Raw genomic sequence first — 22,824 nt, 5'->3', positions numbered from 1 at the left:
GCCCTTTTATATGGTGTGCGCCATGGGGCAAACAATCAAATAGGCCCCTTTATATGGTGTGTGCCAAGTGGCAAATAATAGAAAAGACCCCTTTATATGGTGTGTGCCATGTGGCAAACAATAGAAAAGGCCCTTTTATATGGTGTGCGCCATGGGGCAAACAATCAAATAGGCCCCTTTATATGGTGTGTGCCATGTGACAAACTATAGAAAAGGCTCCTTTAGATGGGGTACGCCATGTGACAAACTATATAAAAGGCCCATTTATATGGTGTGTGCCATGTGGCAAACTAGAGAAAAGGCCCTTTATATGGTTTGTGCAATGTGACAAACCATGGAAAAGGCCCTTTTATATGGTGTGCGCCATGTGGCAAATAATGGAATAGGCCCCTTTTTTGGTGTGTGTCATGTGACAAATAATAGAAAAGGCCCCTTTATATGGTGTGTGCCATGTGGCAAAACAATAGAAAAGCCCCTTTATATGGTGTGTGCCATGTGGCAAACAATAGAAGAGGCCCCTTTATATGGTGTGTGCCATGTGACAAACCATAGAAAAGGCCCTTTATATGGTGTGTGCCATGTGGCATACAATCGAATAGGCCCCTTGATATGGTGTGTGCCATGTGACAAACCATAGAAAAGGCCCTTTATATGGTGTGTGCCATGTGGCAAACAATCGAATAGGCCCCTTTATATGGTGTGTGCCATGTGGCAAACTAGAGAAAAGGCCCCTTTATATAGTATGTGCCTTGTGACAAACCATAGAAAAGGCCCTTTTATATGGTGTGTGCCATGTGGCAAATAATCGAATAGGCCCCTTGATATGGTGTGTGCCATGAGGCAAACAATAGAAAAGGCACCTTTATATGGTGTGTGCCATGTGGCAAACAATAGAAGAGGCCCTTTTATATGGTGTGTGCCATGAGGCAAACAATAGAAAAGGCCCCTTATATGGTGTGTGCCATGTGGCAAACAATAGAAGAGGCCCTTTAATATGGTGTGTGCCATGTGGCAAACAATAGAAGAGGCCCTTTTATATGGTGTGTGCCATGTGGCAAACTAGAGAAAAGGCCCTTTATATGGTTTGTGCAATGTGACAAACCATGGAAAAGGCCCTTTTATATGGTGTGCGCCATGTGGCAAACAATCGAATAGGCCCCTTTTTTGGTGTGTGTCATGTGACAAATAATAGAAAAGGCCCCTTTATATGGTGTGTGCCATGTGGCAAAACAATAGAAAAGGCCCCTTTATATGGTGTGTGCCATGTGGCAAACAATAGAAGAGGCCCTTTATATGGTGTGTGCCATGTGACAAACCATAGAAAAGGCCCTTTATATGGTGTGTGCCATGTGGCAAACAATCGAATAGGCCCCTTTATATGGTGTGTGCCATGTGGCAAACTAGAGAAAAGGCCCCTTTATATAGTATGTGCCATGTGACAAACCATAGAAAAGGCCCTTTTATATTGTGTGTGCCATGTGGCAAACAATAGAAAAGGCCCTTTTATATGGTGTGTGCCATGTGTCAAACAATAGAAAAGGCTCTTTTATATGGTGTGTGCCATGTGGCAAACTATAGAAAAGGCCCTTTTATATGGTGTGCGCCATGGGGCAAACAATCAAATAGGCCCCTTTATATGGTGTGTGCCATGTGACAAACTATAGAAAAGGCTCCTTTAGATGGGGTACGCCATGTGACAAACTATATAAAAGGCCCCTTTATATGGTGTGTGCCATGTGGCAAACTAGAGAAAAGGCCACCTTTATATGGTTTGTGCAATGTGACAAACCATGGAAAAGGCCCTTTTATATGGTGTGCGCCATGTGGCAAACAATCGAATAGGCCCCTTTATATGGTGTGTGTCATGTGACAAATAATAGAAAAGGCCCCTTTATATGGTGTGTGCCATGTGGCAAACAATAGAAAAGGCCCCTTTATATGGTGTGTGCCATGTGGCAAACAATAGAAGAGGCCCCTTTATATGGTGTGTGCCATGTGACAAACCATAGAAAAGGCCCTTTATATGGTGTGTGCCATGTGGCAAACAATAGAAGAGGCCCCTTTATATGGTGTGTGGCATGTGACAAACAATAGAAGAGGCCCTTTTATATGGTGTGTGCCATGTGGCAAACAATAGAAAAGGCCCTTTTATATGATGTGTGCCACGTGGCAAATAATAGAAAAGACCCCTTTATATGGTGTGTGCCATGTGACAAATAATTATAGAAAAGGCCCCTTTATATGGAGTGTGCCATGTGACAAACAATAGAAAAGGCCCCTTTATATGGTGTGTGCCATGCGACAAATAATAGAAAAGGCCCCTTTATATTGTTGCGGATATGTGATTTGCATCCATCCATATCCGCTTGTAAATATTCCCCTATTTCCTCAATACTTCCCAACTATCCCCGATCCCCCATTCCCTTGTCCCATTTTCTGTAAACAACACTCTGTAGACCCGACCTCCCCCTATTTCCCTCATTAAATGTCGCACCCAGGTTCACCGCATCTCATGTAAGACAACTATAGGACATCTTGCTAGTTATTCTTAGTCTATGTCAGTTAAGGATTCGTTTCCATTAATTCTGACTCTTCGTTGCACCAGAATGTGATTGTATGGCACCGTTAGGAAGTTTAGAACCTCCCAATACCTCCCCGCAGCTCTTCCTCATGGTTCAGCAACAACAACACCAACAACAACAGCAGCGGCGAGCGCGGGGAGTGCGCGTCCTCACTCCGGCTTGGTTGGTAGGCGGTGTTGGGAGGGCACCAGGCCTTTCCAACGAGCCGCCATCGAACATGTGCTCGACGGGGTTACCACATAGGGGCTCCCTGTCAGCTCCTCGTCAAGGGCGGAGCCCGGTAACCCCCGCACCCAATGGGAGTGGCGGACCGGTCCCATCTGGGGCGGAGCCAACCAGCCGAGGGCGTGTGTCTCCCCGCTGAGCATGCGCAGGAAGAGGGAGGTGACGTCAGATGCGCGCTGAGCTTGGAGAAAGAAAGACGCCACCTCCGAGCGCTGTGAGGCCTCCCTGCATCTTTTGGACCGTGCTTGATCCTGTCCCCGAGCCAAGGTGCACCTTGTGCTATCGAACTACCTGTCCTTCCTGCCATCAATCCCTGTGTAAGTCAGCCTTGTCCCGTTTGTCTGTGGTCTGTCTGGGATAAAATAAGATTGTATTTAAGTGCCCATCTCTTCTGTGTCTTTTACCTCACTCTACCTTGTAATCTACCCCTTTTCTCCACCACTAATTATATCCTCCTCTGGAGGTCTTGAGAACTGTACCCCTTGCGTCGTTTCATCTATCCCAGTCGTTGTGTCCTTTCCATCATTGATTTAGCGTAGCGCGATTTGGCCAACGTTCGAGTGGAATCGGGTGAGTTGGGGAAGAATCGGGGGAACTGTTAGGTCGCGGTGGACCATCCGCTCGGCCCATAATAACATCTAATCCGCGATCCGTAACAATTGGTTGTCAGGAGTTGGGATTCGAACCTGGGACTAAATTTATTTAGCCCAAATTTTGGACACCAATTGTGTTATTACCGTAACAATTGGTGTCGAGGAGTGAGATACGAGGCCCGAAGCGCGCTTAACGCGCTCAAAATTACAAGCAGTTGGAAATTGTTTTGTATTAAAAGGAAAACCCGAATTTTGAAAGTCGCGCTATGGCAGATCAAGACGGCTGGGTTCCGGTAGAGGAGAGTGAGGCAGGGTCGATCCAGGACCAAATTGAGGGACATGAGGAGAGCGAAGCAGTGAGGGCGGCAGGTTCGCAAAATGGCGTCCTCGCGCACGAGGTTACGGGCGCGCAAAATGGCACCTCGCACATGGCTACGGCGGCCGCACCCGCAGCACAAGTGGGAGGAATGGCCCAAATGCAGGCCCTCATGGAGCAATTTATGGTACAAATGCAGGCGTCCCTCAACCTGCAGAAGGACGAGATGAGGGCTGATAGTGAGCGATTGGGGGACAGAATGGGGGGCAAAATGGGAGAAATGGGGGAACGGCTAGAAGCTAAATTAGAGGGGTTAGACAATGGGATAGAAGGGGTGAAACATGGGTTAACGGGGGTAGAAATCAGAATGGCCGCTCAAGAGAATCAAATGGAAGGGATGAAAAAGGGGTTAGAGGGGTTAGAAAACAGTATGGAAGGCAAATTGAGGGACATGAGGGACCAAGCGGAAAGGGAAGTTAAAAAAATGGGGCAGCAGATAGAGGGGGTCAGAATGGGGGTAGAAACTAAATTGGATGCTCACAGGGAGGAAATGGAGCAGATGAGGGTGGCATCTGGGCAGGAGATGCAAGTGATGGGAGAAGAGATCAGAAGAGGTGTGAGTGAGGAGGTCGGAGGAGTGCGCGAGGAGGTGAGGCACTGTGAGGAGCGCATGGAGAAGGAGGTGAGAAAGGGGACTGTAAAATTGCAAGGTGGTATAGAGGAGTTGACGCTGGGAGTAGAACAACTGACAGTGGGACAAAAGGAGTTGGGGAATCAGGTAAAGAAGAACACAGCGGTAATAGAGGGTTTAAAATCGACACAGAGGGAGATGAAAAAGGACGTAGGGGTAATTAAAAAAGAGTGTCAGACGGTACATGAGGACCTGACGAGGAAAATGAACAAGGTGGTAGAGGTGATGGAGGTTAAAGAGCGGGAGGTGCGGGAGCACATAGAAAAAAATAAGGTGGAGTTAGAGGAAGAACTTAAGGGGGCGCACGAGGAGATGAAGGAGGTGAAGCAGAAATTAGAAGAAGTGGAAGAAGGGGTGAGCGAAATTAAGAAGCGATGGAGAGAGGATAAGAAAGAGATAAAGGAGGAAGTAAAAGAATTGGTCCAAAGTCTGTGTTCAGATCGTGATGATGTGCTCATTAACCGGATGAGGGATTCGCAGGTGATGGAGGAGAAGCAAAGAGAAAGAGGACCCGGTGTAAGTGGTGACCAATATGGTCGTGCGTATGATGTGCCAGGTGATTTAATAAGCTTGGGGGTCGAGATAGACCCGGATGTTCGTGAGAGGCCAAGAGTGAGGTGTATGGCTGGTCCGGAGGGTATGGAACGAGGGTGCGAGTGAGAGGGTCCGGTGATGGGAGAGGTGCGAGGTGTGAGTGAGCAAGGTTGTGGTGGGATGGAATGGGTAGCGGGTTGCGGAAGTGTGACCCATGCATCGACACCAACAGGGGTAGTTTTTAGAGGGACAGGGGAGGCACGGGAGCCCCTTGGGGGTAATGTACTGTGGGGGCCCGGCCGGTTCGGCCCCGCGCTGACCCCGCAAGGGGCGACGCACGGGGTCTGGCAGGCGGGCAACGACTCACATACGAGGTGGTCCCACAAGGTCCCACTTGCGCCGTATGACGGTGGGTAAGGGTGGCATCCCTGCCACCCTTCCCATGAATGTGGGGCAAATGCGCAATAGATTATGGGGTGTATGGCAGTGAAAACTAGCCCGGGTGGGTTAGGATATTGTGTGTAGGGATCTAGCGAAGATGACATTAGGTAACGTTAAGGTTAGTTAGTGACAAGGATACCTGTAGAGGGGACGCAGGTAGATTAGAGTGGATGATAATGACGAGGGAGTGCAATAGTTTAAAGGGACGACTGGGAAGCGCAAGTTTCAGAGGGGAGTAGTTCGATGAGATGATGCTGTGTGAGAACTGGACAGGTGTGTGGAGCAGTGTATGAGTAGTGAGTGTTGTGGATCAGCGCGAATGCGCTTGGGGGAGAGAAGGGTGCAGGCGGCACCAAGTATGAGAGCACAGGTGTGCAAGTACAGGTGTGTGGAATATATGGAGCAGAGAATGAGTGGTGTGGAGAGAGTTGGAGTAAGTGGTACGGAGTGGTGTGCATGGTGCGAAGGTGTGGATGGGGGAAGAGTGGACCCCTTTTCACGAGTACCCGGGGAGGGTAGTTTAAAGAATAGTTAGAAGGTATAGGTAAATTGTGGTTGGATATTGGCATTTGCGGTGCGGTTGCAGAATGGTATTGTGGATGGGTGCATTGGTGTGGTGAAATTGGCTGGTCGTGTGGCCTGTTAGTATGAGTGTGAATGGTTGGGCACTCCGCCACTGTTAGATGTCGGCCAGGTGAGGCCGCAGGTGGGCTCTGGGAGCCGTTAGTGTCAGTGGGTGCCTGAGGATCCCGGGTGTGGATCGGGCAGCCCGTGCCAGAGAGGGCACTGAGGGGGTGAGAGTGCGAGAGGGCCTTCCCCAGTTAGTTAGGTTAGGGTGAGGAGCAGGTGAGCTCGGTAGGCAACAACAGTGGTGGAGGTGTGCAGGTGGGCGGACCAACTGGGAGCGTCACACGACCCAGCCACCGAAATTGTGCAGGGGCACCGAGTGATGAATCGGGGGAGTGAGACCCCAACTTGAGAAGCACCACAGTTTGGTCAATGGGAATTGGTTTTTAGAACCCATAGTGTAAGTTGGCCAATGGATTGGCAGGGAAAGACCCCGGGTAATGTAAAGTTGTTAAAGTCATTTAGGAAATAGTTAGGATTGATGAACCTGTCGCACCATACGCAACCACTTACCTGAGGTGATGATGATGACTCCACACCTGTGTTCCTTTGTTCTGTGTTGCAGGAAAGGAGAATTGCTGTGTGGATTTGTGAGACGCATCATGACGTGGATGAGACATTGGGGTGATTCCATCTCTCCCTCCTTAGGAGGGACTGATGATGAATTGGTGATGGCAAATTTTGATGTTGAGTTGGAGATGGCAAATTTTGATGAGAGTTGGAAATGGCAAATTTGATTGGTTAGGAGGGAGAGAAGACGAATTTGGTTGATGGGAGGAACGGGGAAGACAGTAGGGACGTTTGTTGATGTGTAAAGTAGATGTTTATGGGTAGTTTTGTGTTTTGTGGATACAGTAAGGGGTAAGGGAGGGGCAATGTAGGTTACCTGGTGGGGGGGGGGCATACGGTAGGAACGTACCTGTCTCACCTGGTTCCCATGTGCCCCCAGTGTGCATTACCTTATATTGCATGCACTTTTGCGCCCTTACCACCTTACTCACTTGTCTTCTTTTGTCTCCCACCTCCGAGGATCTGGCTTTGGGGCAGAGAGAGAGGAGAGAGAGGTGCTGGCTCCGCAGTTGTGGACCTGTACTTCCGCTGCTTGCTGCCTGGATCGATACACCATATGGACCGCAATTTTGGTGACCGCCCACCATGGACCGCAGTTCTATTGCGGGCAAGCACCACCCGTGGATGGACCTCTGGGTCAACATGGCACCTATGCCATACAGGTGAACCACTTTTAGTTGGCCCCCCTGATGGCCACAATTTAGAAATGGACGTGGTTGGCGCCTTTCTTTATTTCTAAAGAAGCCAGAAGGCCAAGTGCACTCCAAGAAGGCAAGACCAGCGGCAGAACATCGGCCGGCTGCGACACCACCGGTGACCATGGACACTTAATTGTGCATTGTTACTGAACACTTTATTGGTGCACCGGATGGTGCTGACTGTGCGTATGGGGTGGTGCTTTTGGTGCTTGGACGGGGTGCTCTGCACATTATTAAAGGCCATAGGGCCACAGGGCACTCGTGGGTTGGTGTATCGATGCTGGCATGCGTGCTCTCTCTATGCATCACATCTGCATGTGTTCCTCAAAGAACAGGTCCTGGATCGTAGTGTAAATATCAGTGTAGTCTTGTGTAAATGATGCTCCCTACCGGCTGTATGTTTAGTTTGAGGATGCTTTCCACGATTCGGTTATCCTGTGGGTGTGTTTCTGTTAGGAGAAGGGTGCAACGTCGCAGGGGGACATATTTACCCATTTGTGAACATCTGTAAAACTGTCGCACTCAGGGTTGAGTTAATAGTAGAGGGAACTACATCTGAGTGCCACACTAAAGTAGGTAAAAATTTATCGGGTCGGGACGCCCCGAGGTAGAGAAGGGTGCAATGTTGCGGATATGGGATTTGCATCTATCCATATCCGCTTGTAAATATTCCCCTATTTCCTCAATACTTCCCAACTATCCCCGATCCCCCATTCCCTAGTCCCATTTTCTGTAAACAACACTCTGTAGACCCGACCTCCCCCTATTTCCCCCATTAAATGTCGCACCCAGGTTCACCGCATCTCATGTAAGACAACTATAGGACATCTTGCTAGTTATTCTTAGTCTATGTCAGTTAAGGACTCGTTTCCATTAATTCTGACTCTTCGTTGCACCAGAATGTGATTGTATGGCACCGTTAGGAAGTTTAGGACCTCCCAATACCTCCCCGCAGCTCTTCCTCATGGTTCAGCAACAACAACACCAACAACAACAGCAGCGGTGAGCGCAGGGAGTGCGCGTCCTCACTCCGGCTTGGTTGGTAGGGGGTGTTGGGAGGGCACCAGGCCTTTCCAACGAGCCACCATCGAACATGTGCTCGACGGGGTTACCACATAGGGGCTCCCTGTCAGCTCCTCGTCAAGGGCGGAGCCCGGTAACCCCCGCACCCAATGGGAGCGGCGGACCGGTCGCATCTGGGGCGGAGCCAACCAGCCGAGGGCGTGTGACTCCCCGCTGAGCATGCGCAGGAAGAGGGAGGGGACGTCAGATGCGCGCTGAGCTTGGAGAAAGAAAGACGCCACCTCCGAGCGCTGTGAGGCCTCCCTGCAGCTTTTGGACTGTGCTTGATCCTGTCCCCGAGCCAAGGTGCACCTTGTGCTATCGAACTACCTGTCCTTCCTGCCATCAATCCCTGTGTAAGTCAGCCTTGTCCCGTTTGTCTGTGGTCTGTCTGGGATAAAATAAGATTGTATTTAAGTGCCCATCTCTTCTGTGTCTTTTACCTCACTCTACCTTGTAATCTACCCCTTTTCTCCACCACTAATTATATCCTCCTCCGGAGGTCTTGAGAACTGTACCCCTTGCGTCGTTTTATCTATCCCAGTCGTTGTGTCCTTTCCATCATTGATTTAGCGTAGCGCGATTTGGCCAACGTTCGAGTGCAATCGGGTGAGTTGGGGAAGAATCGGGGGAACTGTTAGGTCGCGGTGGACCATCCGCTCGGCCCATAATAACATCTAATCTGCGATCCGTAACAATATGGTGTGTGCCACGTGGCAAATAATAGAAAAGACCCCTTTATATGGTGTGTGCCATGTGACAAACAATAGAAAAGGCCCCTTTATATGGTGTGTGCAATGTGGGAAACAATAGAAAAGGCCATTTTATATGGTGTGTGCCATGTTGCAAACAATAGAAAAGGCCCTTTTATATGGTGTGTGCCATGTGGCAAACAATAGAAAAGGCCCTTTTATATGGTGTGTGCCATGTGGCAAACAATAGAAAAGGCCCTTTTATATGGTGTGCGCCATGGGGCAAACAATCAAATAGGCCCCTTTATATGGTGTGTGCCATGTGGCAAACTAGAGAAAAGGCCCCTTTATATGGTTTGTGCAATGTGACAAACCATGGAAAAGGCCCTTTTATATGGTGTGCGCCATGTGGCAAACAATCGAATAGGCCCCTTTATATGGTGTGTGTCATGTGACAAATAATAGAAAAGGCCCCTTTATATGGTGTGTGCCATGTGGCAAACAATAGAAAAGGCCCTTTTATATGGTGTGTGCCATGTGGCAAACAATAGAAAAGGCCCTTTATATGGTGTGTGTCATGTGGCAAACAATATAAAAGGCCCCTTTATATGGTGTGTGCCATGTGGCAAACAATAGAAAAGGCCCTTTATATGGTGTGTGCCATGTGGCAAACAATAGAAAAGGCCCTTTTATATGGTGTGTGCCATGTGGTAAACAATAGAAAAGGCCCCTTTATATGGTGTGTGTCATGTGGCAAACAATAGAAAAGGCCCTTTTATATGGTGTGTGGCATGTGGCAAACAATAGAAAAGGCCCTTTTATATGGTGTGTGCCATGTGACAAACAATAGAAAAGGCCCTTTTATATGGTGTGTGCCATGTGGCAAACAACAGAAGAGGCCTATTATTATTATCATTATTATTATTATTATTATTATTATTATTGTCATCTTATATTCTATTAATATTATAAAGAATCACTTCAAATGATCGTTTTACAGAATATATTTTTCAGTGTTGATAATAAAATGAGAAACTCCCAACAAACCTTTTCCTCAGAAGATCCGACCCGATCTCTGTTTCAGACGCCTGTGGAAAAGGCAACGGAACCGATGTTTGTTCAAGCAAGTCACGTTCCACGTCCAGCCCGGAAATGACGCCGGAAGTACATCCCCACCGTATTGCCAAGAATTCCATAATCACCCACTTGGGCCACTGGGCGGTGTATGTGTTATGGTCCAACAGGTTGACACCCGCAACAACATACCGGGACGTGTGTACATGCGTCGAGTATACTTGCATTGTACATTGTACATTTGCATAATACATTGTATATTTGGATTCTAACACAGGTTTCATCGAATCCAGTGAATCCCTGCGGAATCATCGATGTCAAATCATATCCGACATTATGTGACATGAGTCAGTGAACCAGTCAGTCAAAGTGTGAGGGAGTTCGTGAGTTTGTGAGTTAGTCAGTTAGTCAGTGACTGAGTCAGTCATTGAGTCGGTAAGTGAGTCAGTCATTGAGTGAGTGAGTCAGTCAGTGAGTCGGTGAGTAAGTAAAAGTGAGTCGGTGAGTGAGCAAGAGTAAGTCATTGAGTGAGTGAGTGGGACAGTGAGTGAGTGGGTCAGTGAGTGCATGAGTAGGTCAGTGAGTGAGTGAGTGGATCAGTGAGTGAGTGAGTGGATCAGTGAGTGAGTGAGTGATTGATTGATTATGTGAATGTGTCAGTCAGTCAGTGAGTGGGTGAGTGATTGATTTATTATGTGAATGTGTCAGTCAGTCAGTGAGTGGGTGAGTGATTGATTGATTGTGTGAATGAGTCAGTCAGTCAGTGAGTGGGTGAGTGATTGATTGATTATGTGAATGTGTCAGTCAGTCAGTGAGTGGGTGAGTGATTGATTGATTATGTGAATGTGTCAGTCAGTCAGTGAGTGGGTGAGTGATTGATTGATTTTGTGAATGTGTCAGTCAGTCAGTGAGTGGGTGAGTGATTGATTGATTGTGTGAATGAGTCAGTCAGTCAGTGAGTGGGTGAGTGATTGATCGATTGTGTGAATCAGTCAGTCAGTCAGTCAGTCAGTCAGTGGGTGAGTGATTGATTGATTGTGTGAATGAGTCAGTCAGTCAGTGAGTGGGTGAGTGATTGATTGATTATGTGAATGTGTCAGTCAGTCAGTGAGTGGGTGAGTGATTGATTGATTATGTGAATGTGTCAGTCAGTCAGTGAGTGGGTGAGTGATTGATTGATTGTGTGAATGAGTCAGTCAGTCAGTCAGTCAGTGGGTGAGTGATTGATTGATTGATTATGTGAATGAGTCAGTCAGTCAGTGAGTGGGTGAGCGATTGATTGATTGATTATGTGAATGAGTCAGTCAGTCAGTCAGTCAGTGGGTGGGTGAGTGATTGATTGATTGATTATGTGAATGAGTCAGTCAGTCAGTGAGTGGGTGTGTGAGTGATTGATTGATTGATTATGTGAATGTGTCAGTCAGTCAGTCAGTGGGTGGGTGAGTGATTGATTGATTGATTATGTGAATGAGTCAGTCAGTCAGTGAGTGGGTGAGCGATTGATTGATTGATTGTGTGAATCAGTCAGTCAGTCAGTCAGTGAGTGAGTGAGTGAGCGATTGATTGATTGATTACGTGAATGAGTCACAGGGGCAGATTAACATTTCTTGGGGCCCTGGGCACAAAACACCGATCTTTACGAAACCTCACCAAATCATAGAGTTGGCCATAAGGAAAAACAAAACTGTTGATTTTGAGTTCAAAAGGTCAGCAAAGGCCAAATGTCAACAATTTTGGCAGATTTCTAAAAATCCTCAATTTTCATCCAATTCACTTGAAATATAAAGAGCATTGGCAGATCAAAACAATGAATTCAGGCAGCAACTATTTTTGACGTCAAAATCGGCCAAAAGGTCAACAACTTATTTTCGGGATTTCGCAAGCTTCGCTCTACGTTCGACAAGTTTTTTGTTTGTCTGTTTGTATGTCAATTGCCCACAAGTTACAATTCCAACATGATCGTCACAAAACTTCACCAAGTCGTGGAGGTAATCACAACTGAGAAGCCTTTTGATTTTTAGGTCAAAGGTTACCTTGAGGTCTGATTTTAAAAGTCATTTTTCATCCAATTGCCGTGAAAGTTGAACAGCATTCGCAAATTGAATCACCGAATTGGGGAATGAACTATTTTTTGAGGTTAAAAGGTCAAATGTCAACTCAAGGTCAAACATCTAAAATCATCAATTTATTTCTGAAACAGAACTACACTCTTCGACATCATGACGTCGACAGATCTGCCTCCACCTACATTATTACATCATTATAATACTTGTACCTAGTTTGCTTTAAATCCATTCAGCTGTTCTCAAGTTATCACATTTTTACCTGACATGATCTGACCTTTTACCTCTTGATCCCAAATTTTAATTAGTTCATGTTTACATCATTATACATATCTGTACCAAGTTTGAATTGCTGTGATATTGACCCGGCCAAGTGGGAACACCAGGCCACAGATCACTGGTTTTGGAGAAGGATTGTCAACAAAGGCATCACAAAATGGGAGGAGGTGAGATGTGAGCCGAAACGACTTTTTCGAGAAGATTCTCCAACTTTAGTTTTCGATGAAGCAGACGGGACCGACATTTTTTTCCGCACCAACGCTGCGTGGATACCTCATCCATCCATCATCTACAACCTCTGTAAGACCTACACAAGTTAAGACCTATATCTGTAAGACCTATATCTGTAAGACCTATACACATTGTATATACAAGTTAATTATAAAAACTTTCTACCTGGTTTGTAGTTAAAATGAAGAATGAGGTTTTACCATCGTTGTGTGAAATTCAATGATGACGTTGTAGCGGTTCCCGCTGGATGTACACAATCGCCTTGCACCTGCCAGGGCGTGGCCAGGGCGCAATCGCCATGCCGGGCTCGTCCGGACGGGCCCAGACGCGCCTCTCCCGGGCATGCCCGGACTCGCTGTTCCCGGGCACGCCCGGTCTCGTCTTTCCCGGGCATGCCCACTCTCGCCTTTCCAGGGCTCGCCCAGAGCGCCGGGGCACGCCCAGCCTCGACTTGCCAGGCCGCGTCCAGGACGCCCAGGCATGTCCAGACTCGCCTTTCCAGGGCTCGCCCAGAGCGTCCGGGCATGCCCGCTCTCGCCTTTCCAGGGCTCGCCCAGAGCGCTCGGGCACGCCCAGCCTCGACTTGCCAGGCCGCGTCCAGGACGCCCGGGCATGTCCAGACTCGCCTTTCCAGGACTCGCCCTTGACACCCGGGCATGCCCGGTCTCGGTTTTCCCGGGCAAACGCCCCGGCATAAATGTGTATATATATTGCTGCCCGATAAACGGGCTTTTGGAGAGTACCCGAGTTTGATACGTGCATTAAAGCAACTCGTACGAATTTCCGTCTTTAGTCGCGTCAATTCTTTCGACTCGCGTTGGAGCGCAGCTCCTTCACTGGTGACCTACCGACATGGACATGGCAGTGACTCTTAAACTGCCTACCTTCTGGGAGGCTCACGTGGCTGTTTGGTTCGCCCAGGCAGACTCCCAGTTCGCCCTGCGAGGCATCACCGCGGACGACACCCGCTTCCACCATGTCGTGGCAGCGCTCGGTTCCGCCACCGCGGCCTGCGCCCTGAGCCTCCTCGAGCACCCGCAGGTTGCTGACAAGTACGACGCGCTGAAGACGCTCCTCCTCGACGCTTTCGCCCTCTCAACGGCGGCACGCGCACGGCGCCTGCTCGACCTGCCCGAGCTCGGCGACACACGCCCGTCCGAGCGCATGGACTATATGCTCTCGTTGCTCGGTGAGCACTCTCCGGATTTTCTGTTCCGCGAGCTGTTCCTTCGTCAGCTGCCTCACCCGGTACGCCCCGCCCTGGCTGGCACGTCGATCACAGATCCCCGCGCCCTCGCCAGGGAAGCCGATAAGATCTCCTCGGCGGGCCAGCACATCGGCGCGGCTACCTGGAGCCTGCCATCGTCCGAGGGGACGCCCGAGCACCCTGGGCGGTTGGAGGCCGAACTGCCGGTGCAACTGGCGGCCGCCACGCCGCGCCGACCGCTTCCGACACGCCGGCCGGGGCCTCCACCTGACCAGGCATGGTGTTATTACCACGCCAGGTTCGGACACAAGGCTCGGACGTGCCGACCCCCGTGCACTTTCGGCAAGTCGGGAAACGGCCGGGCCGGCGTTCATTCCCAGCCATGAGCGCCAGCCACTCGGGCAACTTGCTTTTTATTCAGGACAAAGCGTCCAGGCGGCGTTTCCTTTGTGACACCGGCGCCCAACTGAGCGTCATACCCGCCTCCGAGCAGGACAGGCGGGACGCCGTTTGCGGCCCCTCTTTGGTCGCTGCTAATGGCTCGGCCATACGCATTTTCGGCCCGCGCGACGTCACCCTCTGCTTCGGCAGCCAGCGCTTTCAGTGGACCTTTGTGACCGCCTGCGTCCCCATGGCTTTGCTGGGCGCCGACTTCCTCTGCGCGCACGGGCTGCTGGTCGATGTCAAATGACGTCGCCTTGTGAACGCCGAGACCTTCAGCTCCCTGGCGTGCACGATGAGCAGCTCCGCGCCGACCGAACTGGCGTGCGCCCTCCCGACGGCGAACGAGTTCGCTCGCCTGCTCGTGGAATTCCTGGCCCTCATGCGGCCGACGTTTCAGCCGTCGCAGTGAGGCATGGGATCGAGCACCACATACCCACTACGGGCCCGCCGGTCTACGCCAGGGCCCGCCGCCTCGACCCGGCCAAGCTCGCCATGGCAAAGGCCGAGTTCGACGCGTTGGAGCACCTCGGCATCGTGCGGCGCTCCGATAGCGCGTGGGCCTCACCACTGCACATCGTGCCAAAGCCGGGGGGTGGATGGCGCCTGTGTGGCGACTACCGCCACCTCAACGACGCTACCACCCCCGACAGGTACCCGATCCCGCACATCCAGGACTTTTCCGCCCGTTTGGCGGGACAGGTCATATTTTCAAAAATTGACCTGATACGGGGATACCACCAGGTACCTGTCCGGGCGGCCGACGTCCCGAAGACGGCCGTCATCACGCCGTTCGGCCTGTTCGAATTTTTGAGGATGCCATTTGGCCTCAAGAACGCGGCCCAGGCGTTCCAGCGCTTGATGGATGGCGTGCTGCGCGACCTGCCATTTCTTTTCGTCTATCTGGACGACATCCTCATCGCCAGCACGTCCCGCGCCGAGCACCTCCTCCACCTCCGAACACTGTTCGGTCGCCTCAGCGAGCACGGCTTAATTGTCAACCCGGCGAAATGCCACTTCGGCACGACGACCGTTGACTTTTTGGGCCACCGCATCACCAAGACCGGGGCCGTGCCGCTGCCGACCAAGGTCGAGGCCATCACCACGTTCCCGCGTCTCCGTTCCATCAAGGCCCTACAAGAGTTCCTCGGCATGGTGAATTTTTATCACCGATTCGTGCCCCGCGCTGCTCAGCTCATGCGGCCCCTTTACGAGGCCCTCCGGGGCAAGCCGGCCAAGCATGACATCGTTTGGTCCGCGGCCATGGATGCGGCCTTCGCGAGCGCAAAACGGGCCCTCGCCGACGCAACGCTGCTGGCTCACCCGGTGCTCAACGCGCCCATCGCCCTCACTACGGACGCCTCCAACTACGCGGTGGGCGCCGTCCATGAACAATGGGTGGACGGGGTTTGGCAGCCACTCGCTTTTTTCAGCCGGCAACTCCGGCCGAACGAGTTAAAATACAGCACGTTCGACAGCGAGCTGCTCGGTCTATTCCTGGCCGTTCGCCATTTCCGACACCTCCTGGAGGGCCGCCCGTTCACGGCTTTCGTCGACCACAAGCCGTTGGTCTACGCAATGGCCAAAGTCACGGAGCCGTGGTCGGCCTGCCAGCAGCGCCACCTCTCCGCCGTGTTGGAATTCACCACGGACATCTGGCACATCGCCGGCAAAAACAACGCCGTGGCCGACTGTCTTTCTCAGGCCAGCGCGAACGCGGTCCACCTCGGCGTGGACTTCGCGCTCATGGCGGCCGACCAGACCACCGACACCTCGGTGCAGGCCCTCCGGGCACCGTCCTGCTCTGCGACGTCTCCCAGGGCCAGCCTCGCCCCATCATGCCCGTTTCCTGGCAGCGCCGCATCTTCGCCTCCATCCACGGCCTTTCTCACCCGGGCCGGAAAGCTTCTCAGAAGCTGGTGTCGGCGCGTTTTGTCTGGCACGGCCTTCGACGGAACGTCCGCGACTGGGCCAACGCCTGCATGGCCTGCCAGCGGGCCAAGGTCCACCGCCACACCCAGGCCCCGCTGGCACCTTTCACCGTGCCTGCACGGCGTTTTGACCACGTCCACGTGGACCTGGTGGGTCCCCTGCCCCCATCGCGGGGGTTCACCCACCTGCTCACCGTGGTGGACAGGACCACCAGGTGGCCGGAGGCCATGCCCCTCACCTCCACCACCACCGCCGACGTGACGCAGGCGTTCATCGCCACCTGGGTCGTGCGCTTCGGCGCACCGGCGGACATCTCGTCCGAACGCGGCCCACAGTTCACGTCCGAACTTTGGGGCGCGGTCGCCCGCTCGATGGGGGTCACGCTGCACTGCACCACGGCCTACCACCCCCAAGCCAACGGGTTGTGCGAGCGGTTTCACCGCTCCATGAAGGCCGCACTCATGGCCGGCCTTCAGGACGACGGTTGGGCCGACCGGCTGCCGTGGGTCCTTTTGGGCCTCCGCACGGCCCCCACGGAGGACCTCCAGGCGTCCGCCGCCGAGCTCGTCTACGGCCAGCCGCTCCGCGTCCCGGGCGAGTTCGTGCCCGATGCTACCAGTCCCTGGTCCGCCGCACACCAGCGCTCGGACCTCCAGGAGGCCGCCCGACGATTTGCCCCCGTGCCAACGTCCCGCCACGGTGGCCCCCAGTCGTACGTCCCCCTGGCGCTTCGCACAGCGGAGTACGTCTTTGTGCGTCATGACGCGCACCGGCGGCCGCTCCGGCCGCCGTACGACGGGCCCTTCTGGGTCCTGCGACGGGGCGGCAAGTCCTTCGTCGTCGACTTCGGTGGCCGGTCGGACCGGATCTCTGTGGACCGCCTCAAACCGGCACACGTGGACGTCGACCGACCACCACGGTTGGCCCTTCCTCCGCGGCGAGGCCGCCCCCCATCCACAGTTCCCCCCGCTCGACCACCCACCAACAGATCGGACCCCCCCCCATGACCCTCCAGGGGTCGCTTCGGCCGGGTCATCCGGACCCCCATTAAATTGACCCTGCCGGTGCAGGTCGATTCTGGAGGGGCGTGTGTAGCGGTTCCCGCTGGATGTACACAATCACCTTGCACCTGCTAGGACCCGGCCAGGGAGCAATCGCCATGCCGGGCTCGTCCGGACGGGCCCAGACGCGCCTCTCCCGGGCATGCCCAGACTCGCTGTTTCCGGGCACACCCGAACCTCCCGGGCACGCCCGGTCTCGTCTTTCCCGGGCTCGCCCAGAGTGCCCGGGCATGCCCAGCCTCGACTTGCCAGGCCGCGTCCAGGACGCCCGGGCATGTCCAGACTCGCCTTTCCAGGGCTCGACCAGAGCGTCCGGGCATGCCCGTTCTCGCCTTTCCAGGGCTCACCCAGAGCGCCCGGGCATGCCCAGCCTCGACTTGCCAGGCCGTGTCCAGGACGCCCGGGCATGTCCAGACTCGCCTTTCCAGGGCTCGCCCAGAGCGTCCGGGCATGCCCGCTCTCGCCTTTCCAGGGCTCGCCCAGAGCGCTCGGGCACGCCCAGCCTCGACTTGCCAGGCCGCGTCCAGGACACCCGGGCATGTCCAGACTCGCCTTTCCAGGACTCGCCCTTGACACCCGGGCATGCCCGGTCTCGGTTTTCCCGGGCAAACGCCCTGGCATAAATGTGTATATATATATTGCTGCCCGATAAACGGGCTTTTTGAGAGTACCCGAGTTTGATACGTGCATTAAAGCAACTCGGACGAATTTCTGTCTTTGGTCGCGTCAATTCTTTCGACTCGCGTTGGAGCGCAGCTCCTTCAACGTCATCTATCTATAATTCCAGTAATCTCTGTGTGTCTGTGTGTCTGTGTGTTTGTTTGTCTGTGACCGCTGTTTCTCGACAACCACGGGTCCGATATACTTGAAACTTGCCAGGTATATTGCTGGGGACCCGAGGATGTGCCTTTTCAAGGTTTTAAATTAATCGGAGAAGTACTTACCGAGCTATGTCCAAAAAACGCTTCAACCAATCAGAGAGCAGCGAGCTATCACGTGTGCCGAACGTGGCGATCAGACTCTGCCTCGGACGGCACATTTGACAGCGTATTCATTTATTTCACGTTGGAAAACTATGTTGCCATTAAACTATGTTTTAAAACGAATTCAAACTGCGATTAAATTAAAACGATTCATCCTAAATGCGATTTGCGAACTTCCGGACAGTGAAGACTTCACTTCCGGCAGCCAATCACAGAACGCTTTGTTGCGTAGGCGTGGCCGATGTGAGACGAGCGGAGCTGAGCGCGTTACGAGCTGACCGCCATTACGGTACGTAATTCGATTTCTTATGCGCATTATTTCTCCCAATTCAGTCAGAGCGAAGGGCGGAAGCGAAGAGCGTTGTTTTTTTTGTTTACGGGCGTACGGGCGGGGTAGAGCGTACGGGTAGCGTTTTTTTTTTTTTTTGGCAAGGAACGGGCACCCACGTACGGGCAATGCCCTAGTATAAAACAATGCAGTGAACAAAACAAAACGAGTGAAAAACACCTCATTAAATGAACAATCAAATACCTCAACATACATTCAATAAAAAGTCGTTTTCACTCATCTTCATTCCCTTCATCAACGAACAGACAATTATTTTATCTTTAAATAAACGTTTTGCAGATCTTCCTCAGTATTAATAGCCGGCGAAGCCGGTGTTGTCAATAAACGAGTACGTATTATGTTGAAAACCTGATTATGCCTTGGCTCGAGAATCCGAAGCGCAGTGGGCGCAGCCATCTTGCGGAGGCGGAAGTATGCATAACAAATTTAAAACGTTCATTAGGAGTTTCTTTCACCCGTCGTCGTTTGAATCACAATCTTATGCACCTCCGATGTATTAATAAAATAATTTATAGCCGGCGAAGCCGGTGTTGTCAATAAACGAGTACGTATTATGTTGAAAACCTGATTATGCCTTGGCTCGAGAATCCGAAGCGCAGTGGGCGCAGCCATCTTGCGGAGGCGGAAGTATGCATAACAAATTTAAAACGTTCATTAGGAGTTTCTTTCACCCGTCGTCGTTTGATTCACAATCTTATGCACCTCCGATGTATTAATAAAATAATTTAAGACCAACATCGGCCCGCACGGGCCTGGTTATCTTCAACAAAACGCGTCACCAAACACCGGACCCAATGAGAGTCGAGCATTTGCAAAAATATGTCTAAAATGAAATCACTCACTGGATGGAGTGCTGGAGACAGCCATCGGCCGGATGCGGAAGTTTGCATAAAACAATTGCGAAAAAGTTCAATCGGAGCTTGCTTCACCCGTCGTTCTTTGATTCATAATCTAATGAAACCTCTCATTAGTATTTAAAATACGTTAAGACCAACCTCATTCTCTTCAACGAAAATCGTCATCAAACACCAGAACCAATTATTATTACGCGTTTCGGACGGTGAAAACGGCGTCAAATATTCTAAAATTGACGAAGAATTATTTTCTAGAAATCTCGCGGCCGTACGGGATAGTTTTTCACGGCCAGAAATATGGTATAAGCGGTTTACATATTTAGTTTAGAAATACGGATAGTTTTTCACGGCCGGAAATATCCGAAGTTGAGATGGAATTCACCGAATTAATCACTGCAAGCTAACGTCTTCTGGTGGACGAAGCTGCCGTGCCCGGAGAGTCGGAGAACCAGCCCTGGCGCCTGACAGCGACTGAACTTAGAAGACTACACACTTACTGTGAAAACGTATTGTTACAGACGCGGTTGTGGATGTTGGTTTACCGAGCGGTTTGGTATGACCGCGTCTGCACAGTTTACCCGATTATACTCGAACGTTGGCCGAGTCGCGCTACGCTAAATCAATTGAGGAAAGGACACAACGGCTGGGTTAAAATGACACGACACCAGGGGTACAGTTCTCAAGACCTCCGGAGGAGGTTATAATATTTCGGAACGTTAGATTACAAGGACGAGAGAGACAGCATAGGAAGGTCGGCACTTAAATACGGTCTTATAGTAACCCCGACAGACGACAGATAAACGGGACAAGACTGACTCACACCGGGATTGATGGCAAGGAAGGGCAGGTAGTCGAGGCTCAAGGTGCACCTTGGCTCAGGGGCAGAATCGACCCGGTCCGGTCCAGAGATGCGGGAGGTCTCTCAGCGCTCGGAGGTGGCGACTGGTTCTCTTCACTTCAAGCTCGGGGCGCATCTGACGTCACGTCCGGTAAGTCGCTCCGTATATCCGGCGGGGAGTGACACGCCCTCGGCTCGTTAGCTCCGCCCCAGATGGAATCGGCCCGTTGCTTCTTATTGGGTGCGGGGGGGTTACCGGGCTCCGCCCTTGACGAGGAGCTGACAGCCAGCCCCTTTGTGGTAACCCCGTAACCTGGAGGTAACCTGGAGCACATGGGCAATGGCGGCTAACCGAGCCGGAGTGAGGACGCCCACTCCCCGCACCGCGGCCGCGCCGCCCCCGCTGTGGTTATAGTTGTTGTTGTTCCATGAGATGATGAGAGGATGCGGAGATGAGGTTGTGGGGAGGTATTGGGAGGTCCTAAACTCACTACTGGTGCCATACAATCACATTCTGGTGCAACGAAGAGTCAGAATTAATGGAAACGAGTCCTTAACTGACATAGACTAAGAATAACTAGCAAGAGGTCCGATAGTTGTCTACGTGAGATGCGGTGAACCTGGGCACGACATTTAATGGGGGAAAAAGGGGAAGGTCGGTTCTACAGAGTGTTGTTTACAGACAATGGGACTAGGGAATGGGGGATTGGGGATAGTTGGGGAGAATTGGGGAAATAGGGGAATATTTACAAGCGGATATGGAGGCCAAATCCCATATCCGCAACATTGCACCCTTCTCTACCCTCGGGGCGTCCCGACCCGATAAATTTTTACCTATTTTAGTGTGGCACTCAGATGTAGTTCCCTCTACTATTAACTCTACCCTGAGTGCGACAGTTTTACAGATATTCACAATATGTCCCCCTGCGACGTTGCACCCTTCTCCTCACAGAAACACACCCACAGGATAACCGAATCGCGGAAAGAATTCGCAAACTAAACATACAGCCGGTAGGGAGCATTATTAACAAGACTACGCTGATATTTACACTACGATCCAGGACCTGTTTTTGGAGGAACACATGCAGATGTTATGCATAGAGAGAGCACGCATGCCAGCATCGATACACCAACCCACGAGTGCTCTGTGGCCTTACGGCCTTTAATAATGTGCAGAGCACCCCTTCCAAGCACCAAAAGCACCACCCCATCATGTACAGTCAGCACCATCCGGTGCACCAATAAAGTGTCTATAAATCACCGGTGGTGTCGCAGCCGGCCGATGTTCTGCCGCTGGTCTTGCCTTCATGTGGTGCACTTGGCCTTCTTGCTTCTTTCAAAAATAAAGAAAGGCGCCAACCGCGTCCATTTCTGTATTGTGGCTGTCAGGGGGCCAACTAAAAGTGGTTCACCTGTATGGCATAGGTGCCACGTTGACCCATAGGTCCATCAATGGGTGGTGCTTGGCCGCAAAAGAACTGCGGTCCATTGTGGGTGGCCACCAACATTGCGGTCCATATGGTGTATCGATCCCGGCAGCAAGCAGCGAAAGTGCAGGCCCACAACTGCGGAGCCAGCACCTCTCTCTCCTCTCTCTCTGCCCCAAAGCCAGATCCTCGGAGGTGGGAGACAAAATAAGAAAACAAGTGAGTAAGGTGGTAAGGGCGCAAAAGTGCATGCAATATAAGGTAATGCACACTGGGGGCACATGGGAACCAGGTGAGACAGGTACGTTCCTACCGTACGCCCCCCCCCCCACCAGGTAACCTACATGGCCCCTCCCTTACCCCTTACTGTATCCACAAAACACAACACTACCCATAAACATCTACTTTACAAATCAACAACCGTCCCTACTGTCTTCCCCGTTCCTCCCATAAACCAAATTCGTCTTCTCTCCCTCCTAACCAATCAAATTTGCCATTTTCAACTCTCATCAAAATTTGCCATCTCCAACTCAACATCATAATTTGCTATCACCAATTCATCATCAGTCCCTCCTAGGGAGGGAGAGATGGAATCACCCCAATGTCTCATCCACGTCGTGATGCGTCTCACAAATCCTCACAGCAATTCTCATTCCCTGCAACACAGAACAAAAGAACACAGGTGTGGAGTCATCATCATCACCTCAGGTAAGTGGCTGCGTATGGTGCGACAGGTTCATCAATCCTAACTATTTCCTAAATGACTTTAACAACTTTACATTACCCGGGGTCTTTCCCTGCCAATCCATTGGCCAACTTACACTATGGGTTCTAAAAACCAATTCCCATTGACCAAACTGTGGTGCTTTTCAATTTGGGGTCTCACTCCCCCGATTCATCTCCCGGTGCCCTCGCACAATTTCTGGGCTGTGGCGTGTACCTCTCCCAGCGGGTCTACCCACCTGCACACCTCCACCACTGCAGTTGCCTCCGAGCTTACCTGCTCCTTACCCTAACCTAACTACCTGGGGAAGGCCCTCTGGCGCTCTCCCCA

General features: G+C 51.6%; 1 protein-coding gene across 2 annotated transcripts in view; it reads right to left on the bottom strand.

Moving 5' to 3' along the window:
• The window catches only part of LOC137416578 (uncharacterized), a 177,726-nt gene extending 155,863 nt beyond the window's left edge, over positions 1-21,863 (bottom strand). Inside the window, exon 1 of one of the 2 annotated variants that reach the window (XM_078770304.1) lies at positions 21,756-21,863. In XM_078770304.1, coding sequence (XP_078626430.1) covers positions 21,756-21,851 — 96 coding nt within the window. In that variant the 5' untranslated portion in view covers positions 21,852-21,863. Of the gene's footprint in view, positions 1-10,078; positions 10,196-21,755 lie in introns of those variants that run through there. The other variant, XM_078770305.1, reaches the window with a different exon arrangement.
• Positions 21,864-22,824: the final 961 nt, after the last annotated feature.

This window comes from Myxine glutinosa, chromosome 1 (assembly GCF_964187855.1).
Source record: "Myxine glutinosa chromosome 1, kmMyxGlut1.1, whole genome shotgun sequence".
In the NCBI taxonomy this organism is placed as follows: Eukaryota; Metazoa; Chordata; class Myxini; order Myxiniformes; family Myxinidae; genus Myxine; species Myxine glutinosa.
Note: the sequence above shows the minus strand (reverse complement) of the source record. Positions and strands in the feature narration are given on the sequence as shown.